At 47.5% G+C, this 24,923-nt stretch overlaps 2 protein-coding genes across 2 annotated transcripts in view; one reads left to right on the top strand and one right to left on the bottom strand.

Moving 5' to 3' along the window:
• LOC142055080 (small ribosomal subunit protein uS5m-like) overlaps positions 1–24,923 on the top strand; it is a 305,459-nt gene that overhangs the window by 111,875 nt on the left and 168,661 nt on the right. The gene's annotated exons all lie outside the window — the stretch shown is intronic.
• Positions 527–4,793, bottom strand: LOC142055670 (myelin and lymphocyte protein-like). Its single transcript, XM_075089789.1, has 4 exons — positions 4,707–4,793; positions 1,106–1,273; positions 786–924; positions 527–534 (listed from the first exon to the last, which is right to left on the bottom strand). The coding sequence occupies exons 1-4, from the start codon at positions 4,791–4,793 to the stop codon at positions 527–529; spliced, it is 402 nt and encodes a 133-aa protein (XP_074945890.1).

A 24,923-nucleotide genomic window follows, 5' to 3' on the forward strand; every position in this document is an offset into this window, starting at 1 on the left:
GCTCCCACAACGGCCAGGAGAGAAATGGCAGATTCACCTGTTCAAGCTGTTCCACTTCTGACCAGCAATGGGACCAGTCACTGGAGCAGACAAGGGGGGCACCCCCCCATCTGCAGCCCACAGCTCCTGAAGGTTGTCTAAGGAGACCCGTAGATTTGGTTTTCACCTCTTCTGAATCACAAATACCGAGGGATTTACCCCAGGCAGAGGAGCCCCAGCGGGATCCGCCGCCTGCGCTGGGTCCGTTGACCCAACTGGCAGGGACCGGTCAAAAACTGCCACAGGGGGGACCCAGGCGTTCCGATGCACGCGGAGGGGGCTGGGCTATGCAAATGAGGGAACCCCCCAGCAGCCGCTTCCCCCCTGCTGCCAGCCGCCAGACCTCACAGCACCAGCTGCTACAACACACCAAGCCTTCACAGGGTGACGCCTCTCTGTGCTCAACTCCGGGATGCAAGCTTCGAGGTTAGCGCGGGCTTCAGCCTGGGCACGGCATCCTCGCTCACGGAGGGTGACATGTGCGTGCTCATTTCCCTCTGAAAGAGTTAAAAATAACATTAGAAACCCTCAAGCTGACACAACAACATCTTCAACTCGTTTAAACTAGACACAGGAGATGTTTCTGTGATCCTAGTTTTTAAGAACAAAAATACATGCTTTTTTGAGCCTTCAGCCGTTTTAAAAACCATTAGGTGCTGCCACCTCCTGCACATCAGCCCTCCTGCATTGCTTTGCCCTCTCCTGCTGCATTGCTTTGCCCTCTCCTTCCCCTGCTTGCCAGGCACTCACCACAGCAGCAACGTTCTCCGGGTAGACGGTCATCATCACGGCGTTGGCAGGACCAAAGCTGATATAGGTGGAGTAGGCTTCCAACACGGCCATACTGAGGTAGAACAGAGATGCTGTCTCCTGGCAGATGACAGCCTAAGAACCAAGGATGACACAGTCATTCCCAGGAGGGAGCACACTGCAAAGGGGGGAAAAAAGGAACCCACACAAGCAAGCCCCAGCCTGCAATTTGGTGTGCAGTAGCAGCAAAGGAGACCATTGTATACCAGTGGTACCAGGGAGGGGAGAGGCCCTGAGGTTTGTCCCATCCACTTACCAAGGTGACCCAGGAGCTACTGCCCCCATGTGCACCGCAGATGTAGAGGCACAGGAGGGTGATGGACATGACAAAGCAGAACACAGAGACAAACATCACCCAGCCTTGCAGCATGGGTAACTGGACCTTCGAGGATGCCACCAGGATCCAGACAAGGCCCCCAAAGATCTGCAAGTGAAAGTGGGAGAGAAAGCAAGCATGGGGTAAACCGGCTTATCCAGGGCAGAGCCAAAGGCCACGCACACCTCTGGCGCTAGCACTGCACATGGCAATAGCGCAGGGATACCTCTGAGTTCTTCCCAGCCTCCACCTGAAACTGGGTATTTAGCTGGGAGCACCTGCCTCTGATCTTGACCCAAAAAAAGCCTGCCTGTGGCCCTGCCTCCTGGTGTCACTGCCATTCATGCCCTCCCCACATCAGTGTGCTCAGGAGGCTGGTTCAGACATTTCTGAAGGCTGGTGTCGATGAACAGGGAAGCTTATCCCAGTAGGGCATGTTTGCTTCACACCCAGTGTGGCAGATACCTGAAAGGAGTGCTGTCAAAGGCAGCTCAGCTGCACAAACAGCACAGACATGGCCTTAATGAAGGCCACGTGAAAATGTTACCCTGAAAGGAGAGAGAACAAGCTGAAGAGAGGTAATACTGCCAGTTTTACTCTCTGGTAGGGGAAATAAGGTTGGGGCTCCCAGCTTCTCCTGGGAAGGAGGACTTGTATTGCTGCTCCAGCTATTTGGGTCTTCCTTCGCTGGCTACACCAGAGCTGCACAATGCACCAGCTGCTGCTCCAGTCGCAGGTGGGACCCCATTCTTCTCACCCAGGCTTGGGAGTTTGCCTTGGGTTTTTTGGTGGGATGGGGAACGCAAGGACAGCTACATCTAGGCTCTACCTTTTCTCCACCAGCAGATTCCTACACCAGAGGATGAGAGCACAATGTCCAATGCTGCAGAGTGTTGAGCTGCAAACGGTGTCTTTGCACTACAACACACTCAGCAGCTTTTCTCTGCCTCAAATCAGCCCAGTTGTTTCTTGAACCTGTGCAAAGTTTAGTCTATGCAGCATCCTATGATGAGGAGTTTCTCGGCTGAACGCACACTGCGTGGAGACTGGTGCTGCTGTGGGGACCTATCCCTCATCACTGGCTGGTCTTGGGCTCGCAGGCAAATCTCCAGAGGTAAGACAGCCTCACTGACTCTAAGAGCATTCTGATCGCCAGTGTATCCCAGGCCAGCCTTTGCCACCATCCAAGTGCCAACTCATACAGATCACGGCATTTCCATTTCCTTGGAGGCTTTTTGCAAGTGGAGAAAAACGTTTCTGATTTACAATACTCAGAAAATGTTACATCATTTGTGTCACCCACATTTGTAGGAAAGTTCATTGGTTACATTACACAAATTGATACATTAAATCAAGGATGCGGTTGAGACCTTGCAAATATCTGAGTGCAAATAGGTTGTCCAAAGTGCTGCTGTTTTGCTGCCTCTAATAACAACCAAAGACTGACACTTGAAAACTAATCCAGTCCCTGTAATAAATCGTGCAATGACACCATGAGTGCGTTGCAGCTAAAGGTCCTGGAGAAAACCTCACCGCTGCTCCATTCAAATCCAACACAAGTGGGGTGAGATAAGAGGTTGGGGGAAGAAGTATCACTTCTCATTTCTTACCACTCCCCAACTCTCCTTTCTGCAGGATGCGATTTCTCACTCAGACAAGTATGTTTGCGTGGTTTGATTACTGGCTTTGGTTCAGAAGAGTCATAAAACTGAGGAAAGGGTCAAGAGGCTTCCAATAAACACACAGCAGGTTGGGGACAACAGTCTAAGGAAAAAAAAAGTCTTTTAAATAGCCTTTACAAAGCAAACATATCTGCTTTCAGCTCGTTTCAGCTTTTCCACGTAGGCCTGGCTATCCAGATATGCAGAAGACTCTTCAAATGAAATAGATTACAAGAATGAAACCCAGCCTCACAGAATAAAAATGGTAGCTCTTAATCAGCGCACCCCGATGTGGCAATCGTATGAGCTGCGGGCAGGACCTTCTGGCTTTTTCGCATCTGTCTTAGCAATTGAAATGATAAATATTTTTGTGGTTACCATATTAGTCCACTGAAGGCAACCTTGGATTCCGCTACGGACTGAGAAACTCTTTGTCCTTCTGAATGCTGTGATATGAGGCAGCTGCCCCTTTTGTACACAGAGATAATACAGCTGGACGACCTAGAGTCATAACGCCTCCAGAGATGGAGAAATCCAGTTATGCAACATTCTTCTTTCCCAGGTGGTTCCTTAGCCTTTAGGATGCACATTTCCAGATCTTACCCAAACCAAAGGATAGGGTGCTTATTTTCGTCTCATTAAGCAAGCTGCCTTGCCAAATCCCCTGGAGAAAGGGATTACAAACAGTTCAAGGCACAGCCACTACCGTAATATGCTGATGCCAACAGCATGTTCAGCACCAGGACCACCGTAACCCAGTGGTAGAGGTGGCTGGCAAGTGTCTGCCCCACCAGAACCTCCACAGGGACTTTGTACCCACCTTCATGCAGCTGCAGGAAACCTAGACCATGCTCTCAGGCCCTGGGCAGAGACCAAGTGCCCAGAGCATATTTGGAGGAGCTGAGGCAAACTTCTCCTTATACATCAGTAACGCCTGCTTTACTCCAATTCTTCTTTGCTCGACAGCTAGGAGAATGAAGTAATTGCTGTAAATCCCAGGAGTGTGGACTGACTTGGGTGGCAAGGAAGGATTTGGTCACAAAGGGCAAAGTTGAAGTTTTAGCATTAAGTGATCTGAGTGCCATTCTACAACCCTCAGCCAAGCCCCTCAGTGCTGGATGAAAGTACTCAGGCTTTGGAACAAGCCTCTCAAACTGTTGTGAGAAGAGCAGGCTTCATGGGCAGAAGACACAGGAAAAAGACTTTAGTTGAAACTTTCCATCTTCTAGTCAGTGCTCGCAGCAACTGCTTTTAATCACCTGTGCCAAACCTATTAAGGTTATGATCTTCTCCTGCTTAAGGAAACTACAATATGGGAAGAAGTTATAAGGTGTTTGTTCACTCTTTGCTCACCCACTGTTGCCCACACACCCAGGTCCAGCGCACTGTGTCTTCAGCTCTGGAACACTGCAGCTGAGCAGAACGGCTTCAGCAGCCTTGAGTCTTTGCTGCTGTGAACAATTACTTCAGCTTGCCTTTAGCCCCTGCTTTAAGCAAACCGTTTATCTTCTGCCTGTTTCAGCTGCTAAAATCATCTTCCAATTAATTAATCGGCTCAAATTGGCAACCTAGTTTAAACCTACCAGCAACCCCTTCCATTTTGTTAGGCAGGAGATTACAAAATGTTTACAGATACATCACAAAAATCCCCTGCAGACTAAAGGAGAGCTTCAGAGCTCCCAGCTCAGGGCTTGTGCTTTTCTCTGAGAGTGAGCTAGGCACCAGGGGCTGCCCTCAGACCCCTACGTCTCAGAGACCTGGCATGGGTCCTGAACCACATGCTTTGTATGAGGTCTCATCCCTCAGGCACCTGCAGCATGAAGCGTGCTGGATGCCCTGCAAACAGGATCTGCCCTCCCCAGGAAGAAGCCAGAACTCACGATTTCAGGAATGAAGAGCACATCTGGAAAAGTTGTCAGAACAGCCAGGCCGCTGGGCAAAGAAGTGGTGGAAGTTGCTGAGGACATTGTGAGCCTCTCCCACGGTGATTGTCAGCTGCTCTGGCTCTAGCTGCTGGAGGTAGCTGCCAAATGCAACCTTCTTCCCTCCCTCTTTTCCTTCCTTCTGTCCCTGCCCTTCTTCCTGCTCTTCCTCCTGCCCTCACTCCTTCCTGTTGGCAGATGAAGAAAGCTGTGAATGGCACAGGTGTGGCCAAACCCTGTGACCAGGGGCTATTTGGTGGCTGATGGGAGCCACATGGGAGGTTTTCAGGAGATGTGAGGAGCCCTGAGGCATTTTGAGCACAGCTGTCTGTACACAAGCTGAGCGTGCAGGGCAAGTCCCTGGGTGGTGGTGGGTGGCACTGCCTTATACCTGAGGGCAGTAGGGAAGACCTGTACACATCCAGACAGGCAACCTCTCATCCCCTTTATTTGCACAGTAAATCAGCTTGTCCGCCACCCACATGAGCTGTCCACAGCAGCTGCCACAAGGGCAGCTGGTGGACAGGGCAAGACAGGACATGACAGCTACTGGCAAAGAGCAGGGCTGAGAAACCTCTCACAGATGGACATGCGTCCCAGATGAACTACTTCTATCATCTCAGAGGGAGATTGGATATGCCAAGGTAAGAAAAATGACATAAAATAAAGAGATTTCCCAAGCCATTTGGCTTTTTCCATGACATCAATCCCTTGGCAGCCCTTTCACAACCACACCAACGCTGGGCCTCTCTGCTTGCTTTGCCATGTAAGTGGCAACCTTGCCAGAGCCCAGCAACAAAGTGGACACTCACCTGCTAGGGCTCCAACAAATAAATGACCGGGACTGAAACCTGTTGACAGTTCATCACTGCGCAACCCTGGAAGCGTGCATCTTCTTGGTTTTTTGGGGGTATTTTAAATCAGCTTCAGTAAAATGTCTCTTAGATTTGTAAATCTTTAGGAGGAACAAACATTGCATAATGCAGGTGAAGTGCTTGGAAATGTTCTGACTTAAATGTTGTTGACATGTAAAATTGTCTGAAACCTCAAAATTGAATATTACCGTTAAAAAAGGAGGAGAGAATTGTTGGGGTTTTCCTTGCTGAAGAGTAGTAGTGCTGTGTTAATTTTTAAGGACAATTTCATACTGAAGGGGCTAAGATTGTAAACCTTTGAAAAGCCCACTCGTGATTTGCATTTTGGATTTGTTTTGAAATCTAAAAATCATTAATATTTTAGCTCTCTGTCTTTGCTTTTTTCTCTTGAGCTGCGGAGTTGTTTAGGACACTTGATGTAGTATATGTACATAGATCTGTCTTGTTCTTTTGTGTAATTCTTTTTGTAAGGTATTACGCTTACTTGTTACAAGTACAGTAATCAAGTACTCCATACAAAGTCTCAGATGATTTTTTTTAGCAAGGTTGATAGGCAATACCTTCTGGGTTTACAGTTTCTCTTGCAGTATATATCTGTGGTGTAATTAACTTCTGACATTTAACATTTCGGCATAGTACTTGGCAGGCCTGCCTCTGTTCTCAGGAGACTGTAGTAAGGAACTGATCTGTAGTCTCTTAATGCTAGAAGACTGCCTCTTGGTCTACAAAATGATCTGAAGATTTCAGACAGCTAAATGGGGGACAACGTCTCCCCAAACCCTCCGGAGTGTTAATGCTGACTGTACTCCAGCAGTGCTTATTGAGAATGAAATCCATGTGCAGAAAAAGTAAGGATCTCCCTTAGCTGCCTGTGTCTGGGTACCTATTGGTGCTCAGTTAATATCTGGAAGTGTCTTAGACTGGAATCATTTTTGTGTAGTAATGGAGGGCTGTGTTCCGTTAAGTAACAGGGAAGACTATATCCTGTGACCTTTTCTCTGGTGGCTTGGTATTTATGTGTAGCAGTTGAAATAAGCCCAATATGGCTTCCTGGAAACCAAAGCGTTCTGGAAGACAGTGCTGAGCAGTAGGCTACTAGTGCCTGCAAAGTTCCTGTAGTCTCTTTCTTCCCCACTCCCCAGCAGATTCTGGGCTGAGATGCACCCAAATTTTCCAGGCAGTGATCAACATAGTGGACGATAAAATGGATTTTACTTTAAACTGGATTTTCAGTTAATTGAATTTAGTTAGAACTTGGTTGCTTCTGCAAATTGTAGATACCTATCTGCACCTTTAGACTTTCTAAATGCCAACGAATTTATTTTTTTTCCCAACAGGAACAGTCAAGCTAAATGCTCTTTGGCTGAATAAGCAGCACTGTATAAAATGTCTCGTGTGTGAAAATGTTTTTTGTACATTGTAGGGGAATAGACAGGGATCGGCGACCGGAAGATCACGGGCTGTGACGGAAAGGTAGACTCCTCCCCATAGGAGTGGCAGGAACAGGAAGCTCAAGAGCTATATAAGCGTGTGACGCAGCTAAATAAACGGACATTTTGTATCCATCATATTGATGTCTGTGCATCACTGTCCCCAGGGTGGGTAGAGCCCTGTGTCCCGGAGATATGCGGCCCAAGATAAGTTCTCCCATAGAAGCGTACAGCAACAAGTGGGGACCCCGACGTGATCGGCGGGGCGGCATGGCAAGTTCGCCGGGGGGAAAAGATAGCTTGGGGCACGCAGGGGTGGGACGGGGAGCCGCAGGACGGCGGGCGCGCCATGGAATCAGTCGTAAAGGTACTGAAGGGATTGGGGAAGGAATATGGAACTTCGATTTCGAAGGCGCCTACCTCAAAGGCCATCCAATGGATGATTACGTGGGGGCTCATACGGAGTCCCGCAGACATATTTAATAAAGATAATTGGGTGAGAATTAAAGAGGAGTCAGCCGAAAGGGCTATGATGAGAAAACGCCAGTACATACAGCTCTGAGAAAGATACACCGGTTACTATTGAAAGCTCGGGATGATCAGGAGACGTGGCGGCAGGCGCGGCTGTGCCTGCACGGTGCTACAGGCGACAGTAGCCCGGAAATAGACCCAGGATCGGCAGTGGGGACGCAGACAGGGGCAAGCATCGCGGGGGATGCGGAAGAAGCGGAGAGTTCGGACGGAGTAGCCTGGCCAACTACTCAGTCTGAGGCTCCCAAAGAGGTGGATCGGGAAGCGGCGGTGTTCCCTGTTGAGCCAGCAGGACCTTTGGAATGCCCCCCGCCCCCCGCATACCCCTGGGACGATTTGGCACAGGCGCGGGGAGGGTGACGTGCCAGCGGACGCAGCGGGAGTGACGGAGCGGAAGGAGAAAGATGACCAGCGCCGGAAGCAGCGCCGGCAGCGGCACCGCCCTCTGCCCGACCCTCGAGACTGGCTGCCGGGGCAACCCTTGAGATGGGAGTCGGACGAGGAGGAGGATTGGGGTGCCTGGAGGGGAGGACAGAGGGGGTATAGATCAACCTCGAGTAGCAGCGAATGAGAAGTTGGGGGAGAAACCGATGCCCACATGTGGGAAGACGGGGCAGATCGCCTGCAGCGCGCAAAAAAGAGGCATAAGGCAGCGGGGCCTCGGAGGACCAATCAGAAGGAGGGAAGAGAGGGACCGCCAAAAGGGGAGGCCGGAGCGCTGCAGCTCCGGAGGGGTCCGCGGAGGACGTGCTGCGGCCGCTGCAGCAGGCTATGCGCGCACTAGGGGAAGTAACTGGGAGGCAGACAGGACTCTTAACGAAGGGGGCGCCCCAGCGACAGTCGAGTTACCTAACTGGCGGCTGATAGCCAGAGATTGTAGCCTCGATGGAGTAAGGATAGAGATGCCCGGGATATTCCCTGTCCGGATAGCTCCTGGAGGAGGGGCAGGGAGCTGCAAGCGGTAACGGAGAGTTCCCGCAGAGCGTATAGCAAAGTGGGCAGGTATGAAAAAAAAGCGGAACCTTGGCAAAAGATACAGCAAGGACTAGCAGAGCCATTTACAACGTTTTGTGACAGGTTGCAGAAGGCTATTATAGAATCAGAATTGCCACAAGCAGCCAAGGAGGCAGTCCTTATGGATTGCCTCCGAAATCAAGCAAATCCGCAAACACAAGATGTCCTCCGCACCCTGGCGGTGGGGGCATCATTGGGTCAAACCATCAGGCATGTCTTGCGCCAGGAGGCGTTGAATCAGCATGGCGGTGTGGGAGCGCACATCTGCCAGAACCCTGACTGTGGAAGCGAATAAAGGGTGATGGTGCAAGCGGCCGGGGTGGGGCCGAGATGTCACTTGTGTGGACAGCAAGGGCACTTTAAAGCTGGGTGCCTGCTAGCGGAAAGGGGGGGACGTAATGGAGGAGGAGCGCGCCCAGTAGGGAGGTGCTGGGTGTGTGGGAAGCCAGGACATCTGGCAAGAGATTGTCCAACTACAAAGCCGGGAAACGGCCAAAGGAGGGCGAAGCGAGGGGGATTCGCGCCTCCTGTGAGTCAAATGGCCCCCATCATGGTGCCAGTGCCAGGAGCTTGGCCCACCATAGCGGGCCAAGGGGGAGTGAACCTTCAGGCAGGGGAGCAGAACCAGCAAGATTTGCAGGTTACAGCCCCCACGTGGCCTTGGTCATAGGCTGTGGCGAGAGACCCATGGCGGCGGTGATGATTACCCCGCAAGAGCCGAGTTGCCCAGCACGGATATGCCTGGGAATGTTAATGGATACCGGGGCAGATGTCACAGTGATGCCACTCGAACGGTGGCCACTAACTTGGCCCCTTGCCATGGGAAAACGTATAATAGGGGTAGGAGGAGAACAACAGACGAGGACTAGTACTTGCCCTGTAAAATTGAAAGTCATGGACGAGGAGGCAGGGAAGCTCCTCACGGCCGTAGTGACCATACTAGTAGCAGATGGGGTAGCAAGCCCCTTGTTGGGGCAAGACGCCCTTGCCCAGATGGGGATCGGGTTGAAAAATTTAGCATAAGGGCCACTGTCTCAGAGGGGCTTCGTCACCACAGGTTAGTGTGGAAAACCGAACAGCCCGTCTGGGTGGAGCAGTGGCCCCTGACAACAGAGAAAACAGAGGCTGTAAGAGCTATAGTAAAACGAGAGCATGAAGCAGGGCACCTAGAGCCCTCGATGAGCCCGTGGAACACCCCTATATTTGCTATAAAAAAGAAAGATAAAAACCAATGGAGGATGCTGCATGACCTTAGAGCAGTAAATCAGCAAATGGAGGACATGGGGCCTCTCCAACCTGGCCTACCAGATCTGAGTGCTGTCCCGAAAGGATGGCGAGTCATTGTTTTAGATCTCAAAGACTGCTTCTTCAGTATTGACTACATCCAGATGATAGAAAGAGATTTGCCTTTACTCTGCCCGCGGTGAACCGCGCAGAACCAGGTAGTAGATGGCAGTGGAGAGTACTTTCGCAGGGGATGAAAAATTCTCCAGCGATCTGCCAGAGGTATGTGGCTTCTGCATTGCAGCAAGTAAGGCAACAGTATCAGGAGAGAATCTACATGATCCACTACATGGATGACGTCCTCATAGCTGTGCCCACCGAGGCATTGTGTGAACAAGTCTTTTCAGACACCCGAAGGGGCCTTGCGGGACAGGGCCTCAAGGTAGCTGAGGCAAAGGTACAGCGAGGACCAGTGTGTGGATTTCTGGGTGCTAGAATACAAGGTGATTGCATACAAGCTCAGCCTATTAAACTTACACCTAAGGTTAAAAATTTACACGATGTACAGAAGCTGGTAGGAGCACTGCAGTGGTTGCGGACATTCGTGCGCATCACCGGTGAGGAGATGCAACCCTTCTATGTGTTGCTGAAAGGGACCGACCCATGGGAGCCCAGGAGTTTAGACCCTGAGGCAGTCGAGCAGTTGCAGACGATAGAACGTCGAATGCAAAAGGAAGGAGTATGGCGGTGGGACCCTCAGGAGGAATTAATTGCAGGTTGGATTCTGACCGCCGGTGGAGGATTAGGATTGCTATATCAAATACGGACAGAGGAAGAAAAGCCACTGCGATGGGTATATCAGAAGGTTCCCAAGGATGCGTTCTCCACAAAAGTCAAGGTAGCCGGGGGAATGATTTGGCGTCTGCGACGGGAGAGCAAGGGAATCTTTGGGAAGGAGCCAGATAAGCTCACAGTGCCGTGGAATGGGGAGAAATGGCGGAAGGTGGTAGAGAGTGAAGAGGATTACAATTGGCAGTATACTCATACCCAGGGAAAATCGTCACAGGCACGGTACAGAGGTGGGCCGAGACAGCCAAAGTGGTGGATTTGAGTGTGGATAGTAGAGTTTTGGATACCCCTCACCCAGGACCAACATATTTCACAGCCGCTTCCTCGAAGACGAACAGAGCGGCGGTAGTGTGGAAAGAAGAGAATAGTTGGATGCGCCAGACGTATGAGGAGCAGGGTAAAAGTGTGCAGTGGCTAGAAGCGAAAGCGCTAGAGATGGCCCTGCGAAAGGATATAGATCGGCATATAAATGTGTGCACGGACTCCTTATATGTGTATAAACTATTCATGTCCATGAAACGAGAGGGTGTACCACACCCGGAAATTGCCTTGATGCTAGAGGTTGCTTTATCGCAGCGAGGAGCAACTGTGACAGTAATTCACATTCGCAGTCATCAGATGGGGCCTGGACCACTGATTGAGGGGAATCGCATGGCTGATGAGGCAGCCGCGGGAGTCTGGACATTGACGGAGGCAAAGAAACTGCATGAAAAACTGCACCTGGGTGCTAAAGCCTTGGCAAAGGAGTGTGGCATCTCAATAAGAGCAGCAAGAGAAGTAGTAGCCACCTGTCCTTACTGTCAGCACTCGCCATTGTGGGAGGCAGGAGTCAACCCTCGAGGACTGGAAGCAAATGCCATCTGGCAGACTGACTTTACTGAATGTCCACAGTTGGCCCCCGGACGGCACCTGGCGATTACAATTGATACATATAGTGGAGTCATCATGGCTACTCAGCATCGGAAGCAGACCGCAACGCAGTTGACTGCGCATTGGACCACGGTAATGGCGTGGCTTGGAAAGCCCACCGAGATAAAAACAGACAATGGACCACACTTTTGGGCTTGAAGTACCGAAGAATGGTGTAAAGCTTGGAATATTGTATTAAAACACGGCATTGCTTACAATAGCACGGGGCAGGCAATAGTTGAACGCGCTCATCGCACCTTGAAAGCAAAAATAATACAGCTTGGGGAGGGGGAGGGGATTAAGGGAGCTATACCCATAGCAGCTCAGCAAACTATTTTAATGCGTGCATCATATTCGCTTAATCATTTTATACGCGGGCAGGAGCAAGTTACAGCAGTGGAGAAGCACTTTGGCAAAGCTCAAGCAGGCGAGCGCTATCCGCAGGTACGAGTAAGGTTCCCAGGCAGTGAGCAATGGGAGAGAGGATGGAAACTGAGATGCCTGGGGAGGGGCTACGCCGCGGTTGAGAATGAAGGGCGCATAGAATGGGTGCCTGCAAAGTGTGTGAAAGCAGAACTGTGCAAGGATGTACAATGAATAATCCCTTTCTGAGTTGTCTCTTTGCAGGGTCTGCAGACATGGATCCTCATGCTAGCCGTACCATTGGGAAAAGAAATGAGCTCCTTGACAAGATCGCAAGCAATATTGCAACGAGAGCGACACTGGGAAAGGGCGGCAAAAGAGAGATATGAACTGGGACTGGATAGTAATAATTGGGGGGATCTTGTTGTGTGTAGTAACCATGGTTACTTGTGGGCTGCCATTGTTATGCTGTGTTATAAGACAAATCAAAGAGCGCCTGCAAGAGTTACATGAATATAGACCTGACCGCAATATGTATCCGCTTACGCAAGTAGCTTTGTAGAACTTTTAGCAGCATGGGGAGGGGGAGATGTAGGGGAATAGACAGGGATCGGCGACCGGAAGATCACGGGCTGTGACGGGAAGGTAGACTCCTCCCCATAGGAGTGGCAGGAACAGGAAGCGCAAGAGCTATATAAGCGTGTGATGCAGCTAAATAAACGGACATTTTGTATCCATCATATTGATGTCTGTGCATCACTGTCCCCAGGGTGGGTAGAGCCCTGTGTCCCGGAGATATGCGGCCCAAGATAAGTTCTCCCATAGAAGCGTACAGCAACAGTACATTTATAATCGCGTTGAAGTAAAAGAATAGTATGAAGTCGTTCTTCTTACAGTTATTCAGTAGGTCTACAGTAAGTAAAAACACGCTGGAATAAGAAGGTCTGCTAAGAGTGTGCTAACAGTGATTATAATTAGTGTTCTGTTAACCAATGAGTTGGGTTTTTCCGGGCATAAATTGTGTTAGGAATGCAAAGCAAGGCTGACATCAGGAATGAATACTTCCCTGGTTTAAACAGCTTGCATCATTCCATCCAAACTCCGCTCAAATTCTTGCTTTGGAACCCAGAAAGAATGAGTCACCTGTGGCTGAAGTTCATCATAGGTGCCTCTTTATTGAGAAACGAAACCTTTTCTGAGCCTGAAAGGTCGTAGCTTTATGTTGAATACGCATAGGAAGTTTGGAATAGAGATCAATGTTTGGAATAATGACCAAGTAAAAGAGCAGTGAAAAGGTAATCACTTTGTGGTTGTATTTATTGCTTGTATTTATTTTTCAGTGACTTCAGTTCCTCTGTCTGAGGTAATGTGAAGGTCTCCTCTCATTTGGATGCTACTGGAGTCCAATAAAATTACTCAGCCAGCGGAGTGCATGGAAACCACCTCTCTGTGCAGAGGAGTTGTGTGTTGTGCAGTTTATAGGGTGGGGCAGAAACATGATCTGCTGTGTCTGTCCTCGCTTCAGAATTGCAAATGAATAGCAGCACTGCTTAACGCCTCATGTGGCTTTTTGGAATACCGCTGCCTTTACGTGCAGGCTAGTGCGCATATACCGTCTTCCTTTCTGCATCAGTTCAGAGGTGCAGGGAACATACAAAAATCTGCTACTGTAAAGTGGCAAACATTATTACTCTGCATATGCTAGACTGACAGCACTGTCACATATCTGGCCTTCTGGTGGAATGTACAACAGTGGGTCATCACCTCAAAAACACCGTTGGGAATTCCGTTAACTTGGGAGGTAGATCCTCATGCAAATTACTAATTTCACTCTTCCATGACAGACAGCAGAGCAGCTTAACAGAGCATAGGGAAACTTCTGGCCATTAATAATCAATGAAGGGAAACCGTGAAGGTACTGAATAAGTGCAGTCCCTCTCCTGTCCTGCCCAGTCCAAAGATAACATGAAGCCCTTGTACCTCAAATACTTCTAAGTTTTGTGTGCCCAGTTTGTCCATAGTTGGCATCTACCAGACACGGCTGCATCCAATGATGACAGCTTTTAATTCTCTGCATTTTACACACTTATGTGGATGCGCACGGGTAGTTTAGGCATGTTGAAAGTTAACTCCTTACGGCCTTGTCAATGAGAATTCTTGATTCTCTTTTAATAAGCACATCTTTATTCTTACCGAATCTGTGTTAAATTTCACCTTTTCAAACTAATGAAGCTTCATTTTTATTTTTAAGTCCTCTTGCAAGCAACTTGACAGATTTTTCTAATCTAATAAACTGAATGCGAAGCTGGAGCGACCTCCTAACATCATTCTGTTACTACTTATGCAATCGAGGAGAGAGCTGCAACGTGCCACTTGGAGTATGGAGCCAGGTGTTGCCCCAGCGCCACTCAGTGATGTGTTCTAGCTGAAGTGGGGAATAAAACAAGTGGATTTGGGGGTTACTTTTTTCCTTTGCTCTAGTCAGCCATGTATTTGTTGAAATTAGAAACCTATTTCTGTCGACAGATTCTCTGAGCTAGCAGGTAATGATGTCTGGGGTTTTATAGCAGTGATAAGAAATAATGCTAAAAGGATACACAACTGTAGGCTTTAATTTTTTTTTTTCCTTAAAGGCTATTGTTTCTATCTGTACTGAGCAATAGAATACAACACAGATGCTGAATACATGAAAAGGAACATTAGAAGTTGTCATCTCATCTGATCATGAAGAAAATGTTTGTAGTACTTGCATTACAAAGAGGATAGCTTCTGATGCCTCTGCTGAGGGGAAGGAGGGACACAAGCCAATGTCCTAGGCAAGTCAAATTGTTTTGGTCTGATTTTGAAAAAGACAGCTAGTATTGTTACTTGAAGCATTAGATTTGTCTAAATAGCTCTGGGCCTTACAACTGTCCTACGTTCTCCCTGACACACTGAATCCTTGAGAACTGAGTGGCTTTTAGATCGTAAAATATTTGGGCAAATTCTTAATTATAACCCATTTCTGACAGGAACTTAAAGTATGCTGAAATTTGGACTCGTGTTCTTTAGCAGTTCACATTTTCTTTAATTGCAGACAACAACAGGTAGCAGAAAGGGAAAAAAAAAAAGAAGAGAAGCAGCGCAGCAACGAAAGAAAATGGGGGAAGAAGCCCAAAGGCTAATGAAAGAAGAAGAAAACAAAACTGATGTAGAAGTGTCCGGACACAAGCCAGGCATCAGTGGCACAGTGCCAATGAAAAAGAGAATTTCAGCTCTACAACATACATATTGGTATTGATTGAAGTATTTCTAGGGCTGCAGCATTTCTAGGACTCCAACCGTTTGGTTTCAGTACATTCTTCAGGGCATCTTGGAAGGCAGGGTTCTCTCCGAATATCTTCAACGACTAGTAGGTGGTTATTAAAGGAGAGAAAAAGCCCACAGAAAATCATGCCTTGATGGAATGAAGTTTCCTGCAATAGTCCTATTCCAGCACCCTTCTTTGCAGCAAAAGTGATTGAGCAAGGATGTTGACTGAAAGACATTCTTAATGAATAGTTCAAGCCTAGAGAAAAGAATGGAAATACCTAAGAGTGTGGTAAATCTCCTGTATTGTCTATGCTTACCCAAAACATGTAATTAAACAGTTTTAAAGAACCCTTTGCTTCCTGCCTGATCGAGAATGTCTGCTTTTGCCTTTCCATAAAGGTATTTATAAATGTTTCACATTTTTCCATGGGAGATAATATTGACGCGTGCAGAAGAAAATTACTTGTTAAAGGTGACCGGCGACTCTCAACGTACTCCTGGTAGAGTACGCTCTGGTAGAGCACAAGTTACAGCTGAACACAAAAGTGGATTTCTTGTCACTTTGTCACTTGCAGCCCCTGTGCTACCATGCCCCTTTACAACACTACAGTGGTTAACAGCAGGGGCATCGCTACACAGCAGTGGTGCGTGCTGCTCCTTTCTTATGAAGGCTGATGTTGTGAACGTAGGGGAGCAATTCAATCGCTTACTTGTATTGGTAAATTTGTATTTCTAGCAGAAATTCTTCTACTTCCTACATTAAGGGGAAAAAAAAGTCTCACGCTGTATACTTGTTGCATAGGTAGTACAACTGAAAAAAAGGTGTCCTCCTGTGAATACATCTAAGTGTGAAAATTCTCAGTTCAGTTAACAGCACTTCTCAGGTTCCATTTTTGTACACTTACTGTATGTATTTACAGTGGGATTCCTCTCAGAAAAGCGTGCAAGGTAAATAGGCAGTAGAAGACAACAGTAGTTTAATGAAGAAGAAAAGTTAATGTCTGCTGGAGGGCAAGGTGTGTGGGAGGAGGAGGGTCCATGTGGTTATTAGGTGCAGCTCAGAACTTCAGTGAATACCTCCTGCATCTTCTGCTGTGCGGATGCTATTATCCCTGAATTCATGGGCTGTCTTGTGGCAGATGAGTGAGGACAGCAAATCCTGTGCCTGAGGCGGGTTCCCTGTGTATCCAGGGTCCTGTGAAGTTGTAACAGAATGGGAAGGGGCGGGGGGACTAGATCACCTCTGCCTCGAAAAATAGAATTTTTAACTAAGTTGTAAGACACAAGTTCTGCTTAAAAGAGAAGTACTTGAGAAAGTAAAGACAGTAAGGCTTACTCTGAATGGCCTTTGTCATGGAGAAAAGTTTTAAAAAATATTTAGTATGCTTGTCATGCTGCTTAAAGTCTTGCAGAGACCAACTGATTTGACAGCAATTTTTAGACATTAAAGAAGTCATTGAGAAATGTGAAATTTTAAAATACCTTTTAGAAAGCAACCATATGCACTTTTGTGTGTATCTTCTGCGCAAGTGTTCTGGCTGGAGTAGAATCGATGACTACAGTCTGTCCAGACTGAACAGCAGTATGGCAAGCAAATCTGCTCCTAGTACACACCTCTAAAGTATCTGATGGTGGATTGGAGATAAGAAGAAAGTCTGTGAATAAGCTTTAATAGCAATCCGCGTCTGTCCTTTTAACCACACCGATGAAGCAAGGAGGCACACGTCGTAATTCTTTCCCTATTGCTGACACAGGGCAGGGAAACCTAATACCTGTTGCCTAGTTTAGGTTGGAAGCGACATCGCATCTTTCTAAAAAAATTAGTTTAGTGCTTACTATTGCTATTTCTGAGACAATGTAAAATAGGTGCGACTAGATGTTATTTATTAAAAATAACAAAACATTGGCTAGTTAAGAAGTTAGAAACAAAGCCCCTGACTGCGTCATGAGAATGCTCGTGTTTTTTGAGCCTTCAGCCGTTTTAAAAACGATTAGGTGCTGCCACCTCCTGCACATCAGCCCTCCTGCGTTGCTTTGCCCTCTCCTGCTGCGTACTCACACTGTTTTGCTGTTCTTCCCTCCATTTCCCTGCCTGTACTTGAGCACAACTGCTCTAGGAATTGCTCCCATCTACTCTACCAAGTCCTGACATAATGCCAGAAAGGGTACAGTGCTCTCGTAGGTAGTAGTCTGTATGTCAAAACAGCATGCATTGGTTTCATATGTTTTCCTGCGCTATAGTTGCTTGTGTTTGCAATGCCCCATGTTCATTTGTCTGAAGGGTTTTGGAGGAAAATGCTCCCCTGTTCTGCTCATGTAGGACATAAATAAAACAGTGGTTCAATTTTAGCGCATTTCTAGCGGTTGGGATTTAGGTGAGGTAGTTGATTTGGGGGGGGAAAGAAGGCAAAATGAGGAAGTGATCAGAAGTGAAGAAGAGCCTTGTGAGTGGGTGGACCTAAGTAAGCATGCAGGTGAATCTCTGGTGAGGCGGTGGGCAGTGCCTGTGCCTCGGTGTTTTCAGCAGCTGAGAGGCATGTTGGGTACCTCTTCAGCTGAATATTAAAGAAAGGCTTCTTTGAGCCTGGATTAGAAAGAGAAATGCATAATGGGATTATCAATAGGTGTTGCTTCGACCAGGGAAGGAGCCGCCTTGGTTCCTATGCTACCCTGTAAGCATGAATTCAAGCAGCCACCTGCTACCTGACCCTTAACCTATGCCCTGCTTGTCCTCCCCACCTGCACACTTTGAGGCAAGACTTCAATTCTTGCCTCAGTATGGTATGAACAATTTCTCAACTCAGAAAAAGGAGGAGGTTTTGTTGAACTCTTTGGAGGCTAATGGTCCTCCCCTAGCTGCTCCATACAGCAGCAGCAGGATCCAGGTGAATCATGACTAAGAGTAAAGCCAAATATTAGATGGGGAAAAATCAAGGTGGTACATTTGTCACAACAACTGGGATAGCCTCTGTGGATCGGGGAGCAAAGGCCAGTCCCACAAAGTCTGGGACTGGAGCATTTATCGTGGTACTTCAGGCCTCTTCTTACAAAGGGTACCTTGAGCTGTCTACATGCTTGCAGGATGGAGGAGGAAAGGTGGCAGCTTGGAAGCGAGCTGTATTTCAGGTAGAGATCAGAGCACGGACTTCTATCAGGAATGTGACGGGAACTCTCTTGCTGAGCATAGTTAAATAACTTACGAGAGTTGAGCGGACAGAAGATTTTTAAGGGCAAGAAGCAATTTTGACGTTATTCTGGTGTTAGCGCCTTGTGTCTTAAACATGGACCACGTCCAAAACATGGTTTGAAATGAGTTCAGCCTATTGACATTTTAAATGTAAGTGTAGGTTCATACTGCTTGGTTGCCTGCTTGCTGCAAAAGACACCCACGTAGTCACAGGTGAATCTCTCTCCTAGAACTGAAGATCTAAACTAGTCCTCTAAACTATGCTCCATTTCACCACCGCTCAAAGCAAAGATCACTTAAACAATAGTGGCTGTTAAAGAGAAACCCAAAATTGTGATAAAGATGGTAAAATCCCATATAAAATATTGCGCTCTCAGCCTTGAACAGACATGCTTTGAAGTAGCAATAAGGCATGTTGTGTCATGTGTTCCAGTCCCATCCCCTCCACCCGCCAACCTATTAATTTTGGCCCTTGTGCCCAGGTACTTAAAAGAAAAGCTTTTGAAAGTGACTTTGCAGCAACTATGTATTGCAGTAGTGTCATAAGGCAAGTCAAGTGGCCTGCAGGAACCCAACAAGGTAGGTGAGCGTGGAAGAGGAAGTTGCTGGCAGAGGAAGCAAGGCGCTCTCGTGTTCTCATCTTTGTGAACTCTTGGAGCCTGTGTTACATCAACATGCCTGTTTGATTCCTCTTCCTCAGTGAAATGCTTAATGAACACTAGGGAATCTGTTGCAAACACAAGTAATTCAGAACCCAGGCATTACAAGGATGCAAAAGGTCTCTCTCTGAATTGCCTCTGTAAGCATTGGTGCATGTCACCCTCTTGAGTGTTGCAAATGCTCCCCACATGCTGGCCAACTATTCCTCCTTCCTTGTGGCTAATAACTCCATTCTTCCCCAAAGCGGCAGGGCAGCGCATGGCGTTGTCTGGCTTCACTAGGCTTCTTCTGCTCTGGGTTGCACAGAGAAATATTACACTTGCTTTGCTGGAGGGGAGAACAGGAAGCCAGTGAGGTTTAACCGGCCAGAGGTGTTGTTGAAAGGTTGGGTGGAGGCAGGCAAACACCGCTATGTCGCCTGTTGGTTAGCATTGCCCTCCTCTGAACTATGCACGGATTTCAAGTTTTGGACAGGAAGAATTTGTGGTTTGATGGTCACAGTGGCATCTCGGTGGGCACACTGAGACTGCATGGCTCTCAGATTAATTAAACAAGGTATTCTGGACTTCTGTTAAATGCCGGGAAGACTGACACTCTCCTGGCAGCACAGAAATGAGCAGTTACAAGCTTCTGGAAGATTGCATTGAATTAAAGATTAGGCACTTGCATTTGTTAACTCAGCATGGGCGCAGTCATGCAGGTGGCATGTGTGTCCACAGACCAACTGGAGCCTTTTTCTCTGCCTGAGTGCTTATGCTTGGAGCTGTAATGAAGTTTTTCTCAGCAGAATTCTCTTCTTTGGGTCCTGATGGTTCCTTATGCCCTGATACAGTGCCTCCGCCAGCTCTGCCTGTGCCCAATAGCTCAGCTGAGACCGGCTATTTTATACGGCTTTGCTACAATAAAACACTCACACATTTACCATTTCTAACAGGCTTCATTGAACTTGTGATTATAAAGGTAATTTACAATGAAACAATTAAATAAACAATAAGCTAAAGCACTATACATTTCAAAGGGCTCATATGACTACAACATTCCAACACATTAAAACTTTAAAACAACATTAACACTCAAATTGTACCTACACCTATACTTATCTTTCTAACACGTTTCAAGACTCTCAACAAAGTACCTTTTTGGTTACAGTCCCTGTAAACACACAAGACCGGTGAAACACTCAAGCAATTGTACAACTGAGAAGAACACTACACAAGACAGGAACAAACAATGTGCTGGAAACTGCCTGGGGAATAGGGGGTTTACCTCTAAATTGAACTGACTCTTTGGACAACGAATGGATAACACTAGCATGCTCTCTGGAATACATGTGTGACATCCTTAGCGGGAACAAGCCTCCGTGTCACTCAACGCTGTAATTTCACAAAAGCTTTAGGTTAGTGCTGCCTAAAGAAATAGCTCACCTTTCTCTGGCCGTTTGCTCCCGTGCACGTCTCACGCTACTCTTGAGCCAGTGCAAAGTGCTGGTATATTTGCCCAGTGAAGCAGCCAGGGAAACTCATTGAGCTTAACAAACAACAAATTAACATTCAGCAACCAAACATGAAAGAGAACTCACTGTATTCTCCTTGATCTCCCTGGTCATGTTCACTGTGCAGATATGTTGGCACCAGAAAGACACCAGCACGGTGGGGTGGGGGGGTGGGGAACATGGTGACTGGGAGCAGGAGGACTATTTCTGTAGACAGCAGTACTCTCAAAAAACGCCAGTTACAGACATCCTGTAGAAAGGCTTTACCTTTTCCATTCTGAAACAAGTAACATGTTTTCAAACCGATTTATAGGGCAAATCAAATAGTCAAGAGCAAAACGGTGGACTAGGACAGAACTGCAAAACAACGCTCTAGTACTGTAAATGAGATCTGTTCCTGCTCCATGAGTACTGAAAGGCCGCATGATAGTTGGTACAACAGGGGCTGCTACAGCCAGATCGCTGGCGAGTCTGCTGCTCCAGTATCTCTTCTTTATTCCTGTCTGAGAAACAGTATTGACGTACCCAAAGACTTCATCATCATCAGGTTCTGTAAAATCAAGTTCTTCCACAAAATGGTTTTCATTAACTCCGTGCTCCACCTTCCTGCATGGAGGTGTCACAGGAGACAAAAGGATGGTCGAGTTTGGCTCACCTGGAGTTAAGTCCACTACGATACCAGAATCACTGAGGCTTTCAAGAGAAATTGACCCAATTCCTTCAGTGAAGAAGGCGGGCTTAGAGGACAGGCATCTTGAGCTCTGAGCTCTGAACATGTTTTGAATGAACTGCTCCCCTTCTAGGCTATATGGCACCACATCAGTCTGGATGGTCTGCTCCACCATCATGTTTCTGACTTTCTCCTCCTCCTCCTGGGAAAAAGTTAGTTTTTCATCCAGAACACTTTCAAGCATCTCTTGATTCACAGTAGAATTGGAGGGAGCTGGCTCACTCAACTCAGAGGTTGTGGTGGTCAAACTCTCTTCAAATAAATCAGTCCCGTTAGCTGTGTCCTCATGAAGAAACAGCCCACTATCTGCCAGCTCCTCCAGAGCTTGGTCCTCTGTGGTGGGGCTGTCTGGCATCGTGGTACACAACGGCTTGCCCTCAGAGTCACACGTGTACTCCGGGCGCTGCTCATCTCTCACAGAGCTCTTCAGGGCCATCTCCATGCTCGACACCAAAGATTCCAGTTTCTTGTTTTCAATGCTTATTTCTAGGAAGTATTTCTGAAATTTTTTGTCTTTCTCAGCCAAGCTGTTCTTCATGCTCTCAATAACTTGCTTGAGTTCTTTGATTTCCCTCCTTGCTTCCAAGAGGCTCAGCTCCATCTCCACATGATTACACTCGTCTTCGATCCAGTCTTCCTTCATACGTTCCACCTGAGCTTTGAGCTTTTCGATTTCTCTTTCCCTGGAGCAAAATAAAAATATCGTAACACTTCTGGTGACTGCCTAGTTAAAGAGTCAATGTGAGGCTCCACCTCACTGGGGTGGCTATGCTGCAAAGATGCTCCAAGGAAGAAGCAAATTCCTCCATGCATCATTTGCTGCCACCTCTGGGAGAACTGGCAGAGATGACAGCTGGCTGCCAAGACACACTGGCTGATTCCTAGCTGGAGTCACCAACCTTGCCACACAGCCAGCAGCGTTGTGGGCTATGCTGTGATCCTGGACACTTTGAGGTGAAAGTGGCGGCCTCTGGGTTAGGTCCAACCAGTACAGCGCTTGACATCTCATCTACTGCCTCACCCTGGAGGAAATGACAAACAGCTGCCTGGATGTGTCCCCTGTGCCTGCCAGCAGCTCGTCACGTATAGCCAGAGCCAACAGTGGCCTCAGACAGCAGGATGGCTCAGGGCTGCAGGCACCTGGCTTGCTTTGCACCCGGCTTGCTTTGCACCCCCCCAGCCCAGCATGGATCCAGAGGCTTCTGCCTTCACTTGCAAGCAAGTGGGGAGAAGGGCCCCCTGCGTGAGATCCAGCCCTCACAGGTACAGATGTCGGGCCACCCAAAGCAGGACCAAGGGGTCCCTGGGACTCTACCTTGGGGCTCCATTCAAACAACCCTTTGTGCCCGCTTGGGTTGTGTGTGCTGGAAAGCCAGTTCTCAGAGCACAGCTTTAGTAAAAGAGACAACATCTGTTGCTGTGTAACGTACATTGTTGCTTCTTCGCTTAGCATCCATACAAAGTGCTATTGCAAAAAAGTCCATATCTAAGCAACAAAACCACAAGCGGGCACACTAGTTTGTGTCAGAGCTTTTCTTTCATTAGGGGAAAAGGGGGACATTTGTCGTCGTATTTTCTGAGTGAGGTGGAACTTCTTTTATGTACAAAAGGTCTCAGTGCTAAAGTAGGCTGGTGAAGAACTATCCTTTGAAAGTCTTCTATCGGGAAAGTTCAAAAAAAGGGAAAAAGAGACAGCCATATTTGTAACAAAAGTGCACGGTACATATTCACTGAGCACACAATGAAACCTTAAATACCTGAAAACAACCTAATCAGCCCGATCATATTTCAAATCTCTTAATGAAAACTTTACATGGTCAAGAAAAGAGTACAAATGATCAGGACTCCCATCCCTTAATGCTCCTGAATAAATCTTGTCCAGTCTTATTTCTGAAGTGAAATATACCTTTCTGTAACTTTGCACTCGGATTCCTTCAGCTTTATTTTCAAATGCCGTATTGTAACTTCTTTCTGCTGCAGAGGAGTCAAATACCGCTCCGGATTTTCTGGCTTAGTGCTGCAATTGTGACCACAAGAAATAGATTTCCCTGATCGCCTGAAAAGAAAAAAACCGTCACACCATCACATAACATCACTCCTACAGTTCTTCAGTCCTGGCAAAAAGGAACACATCCCATAGACTGATACGGCGCTTGACTCATTTTGGGCTCCTCAGTGTCCACACAAGTGACTCCCTCTGGCAAATCAAAGTACTTGAGAAAATGGCTGATTTGTGGCTATAGTACAAAATTTACTATTTATCATACTTGTTTTCAGTGCCATTACCTCAAATGAGACATTTAACTTTAAAACACCTAGCCATCTCCTCACCCAAAACGGTGCCCAAGAGCAGGCAGCTGGGCCATTGGCAAGGGCACCCAGCTGCAGACACAGCCAGGTAAGGAAGCGTACAGACTGAGTTCAGCTCCACATGTGAGTTAAGAAGCCGAGCACCCTGAAACCTACATTAATCCTGTCTAGCTTTAGGTGTGTATCTGACATGCTTGGCTGTTGAGTTGCCTGGGGTGGGAGGAAAGAGAGAGAAAGGGAGGGAGAGAAACAACAATTTCTTCTCTGCAATACGTGTCGCACGCTCCCGCAGGTATTAGTTTTCTTCCCTGTAGAGGAAACTGCACGCAGAGGTACCTAAGGCCGGGCAGGGTGAATTTTCACCCGAGCATACAATATTTTCTATACAACCCCACCCAACTCTCTCCAAAGGAGAAAGGACCTTTCTGTGAAAGAACCAGGAAAGCCACATGAGAACTGACAGCATAAAACCACGGAAAGGAGCCTGCCTTGGAGTGAAAACCAGCTACAAAGTGCTTTGACTAAAAGTAACCTTGAATTTTACAGTACTGAAACAGTCAAACTTTTACATGGGATAGAGCACACTGTTGATTGTCGAGCCACCAATATGAAGAGTCACACCCATGCTGAGGAGCAACACGACCCCTTTGGCAGGCCAGACAACCAGCTGATGCCACATTTGAGTGCAGAGAAGGTAAGTCAGTGTGCTGAACACCAGGATGCTGAAATAAAGACTTGCCTCGTCACTTGGCTGCTGTCACTTCCTTTGTTTGAGCCTGAGTTGCTTCTGCTGGCTAAAGAAGCCCCATAATTCTGACGGGTGTTCGCAGGACTCGGCTGGTTTTTGCTCAGTGTTGACAAAGGGGCCTTTTCACGGGAAGCAGGTGGGCTGGGTCTGGACTTGTTGGATAAGGATCCATTATTCTGACCATGAAGGCCACAACTGGAGGAGAACCAACATGGTTAAAGCATACTGGATTATCTTTATCACACAACTCATTATGTGTCTTATTTCACGCACAAAGTTGTCTACACACTAAAACAGGTAGATAACTGTGAGTGGCCGGGAAGAAAGTCCTGAAGTCATCAGCCACTGCACACTCTTTCACTGACTGTGGGGCTCTCAGTCTGAATTATGTGATCTAGGGAAACGGTGGCCATTTTCACGTTTCTCTGTGGCTAGCACGGTTCCCACTGACTCCACCATATCATCCACATTCCCTGAACCTCTGACTCCATTAAGTAATGAGAGGACTGCAGCCTGGGCTAGTGCCAAAAGAACCACGCTTCAGCCTTCCCTGGCCAGACCT

Source organism: Phalacrocorax aristotelis, chromosome 3, assembly GCF_949628215.1.
Source record: "Phalacrocorax aristotelis chromosome 3, bGulAri2.1, whole genome shotgun sequence".
NCBI lineage: Eukaryota > Metazoa > Chordata > Aves > Suliformes > Phalacrocoracidae > Phalacrocorax > Phalacrocorax aristotelis.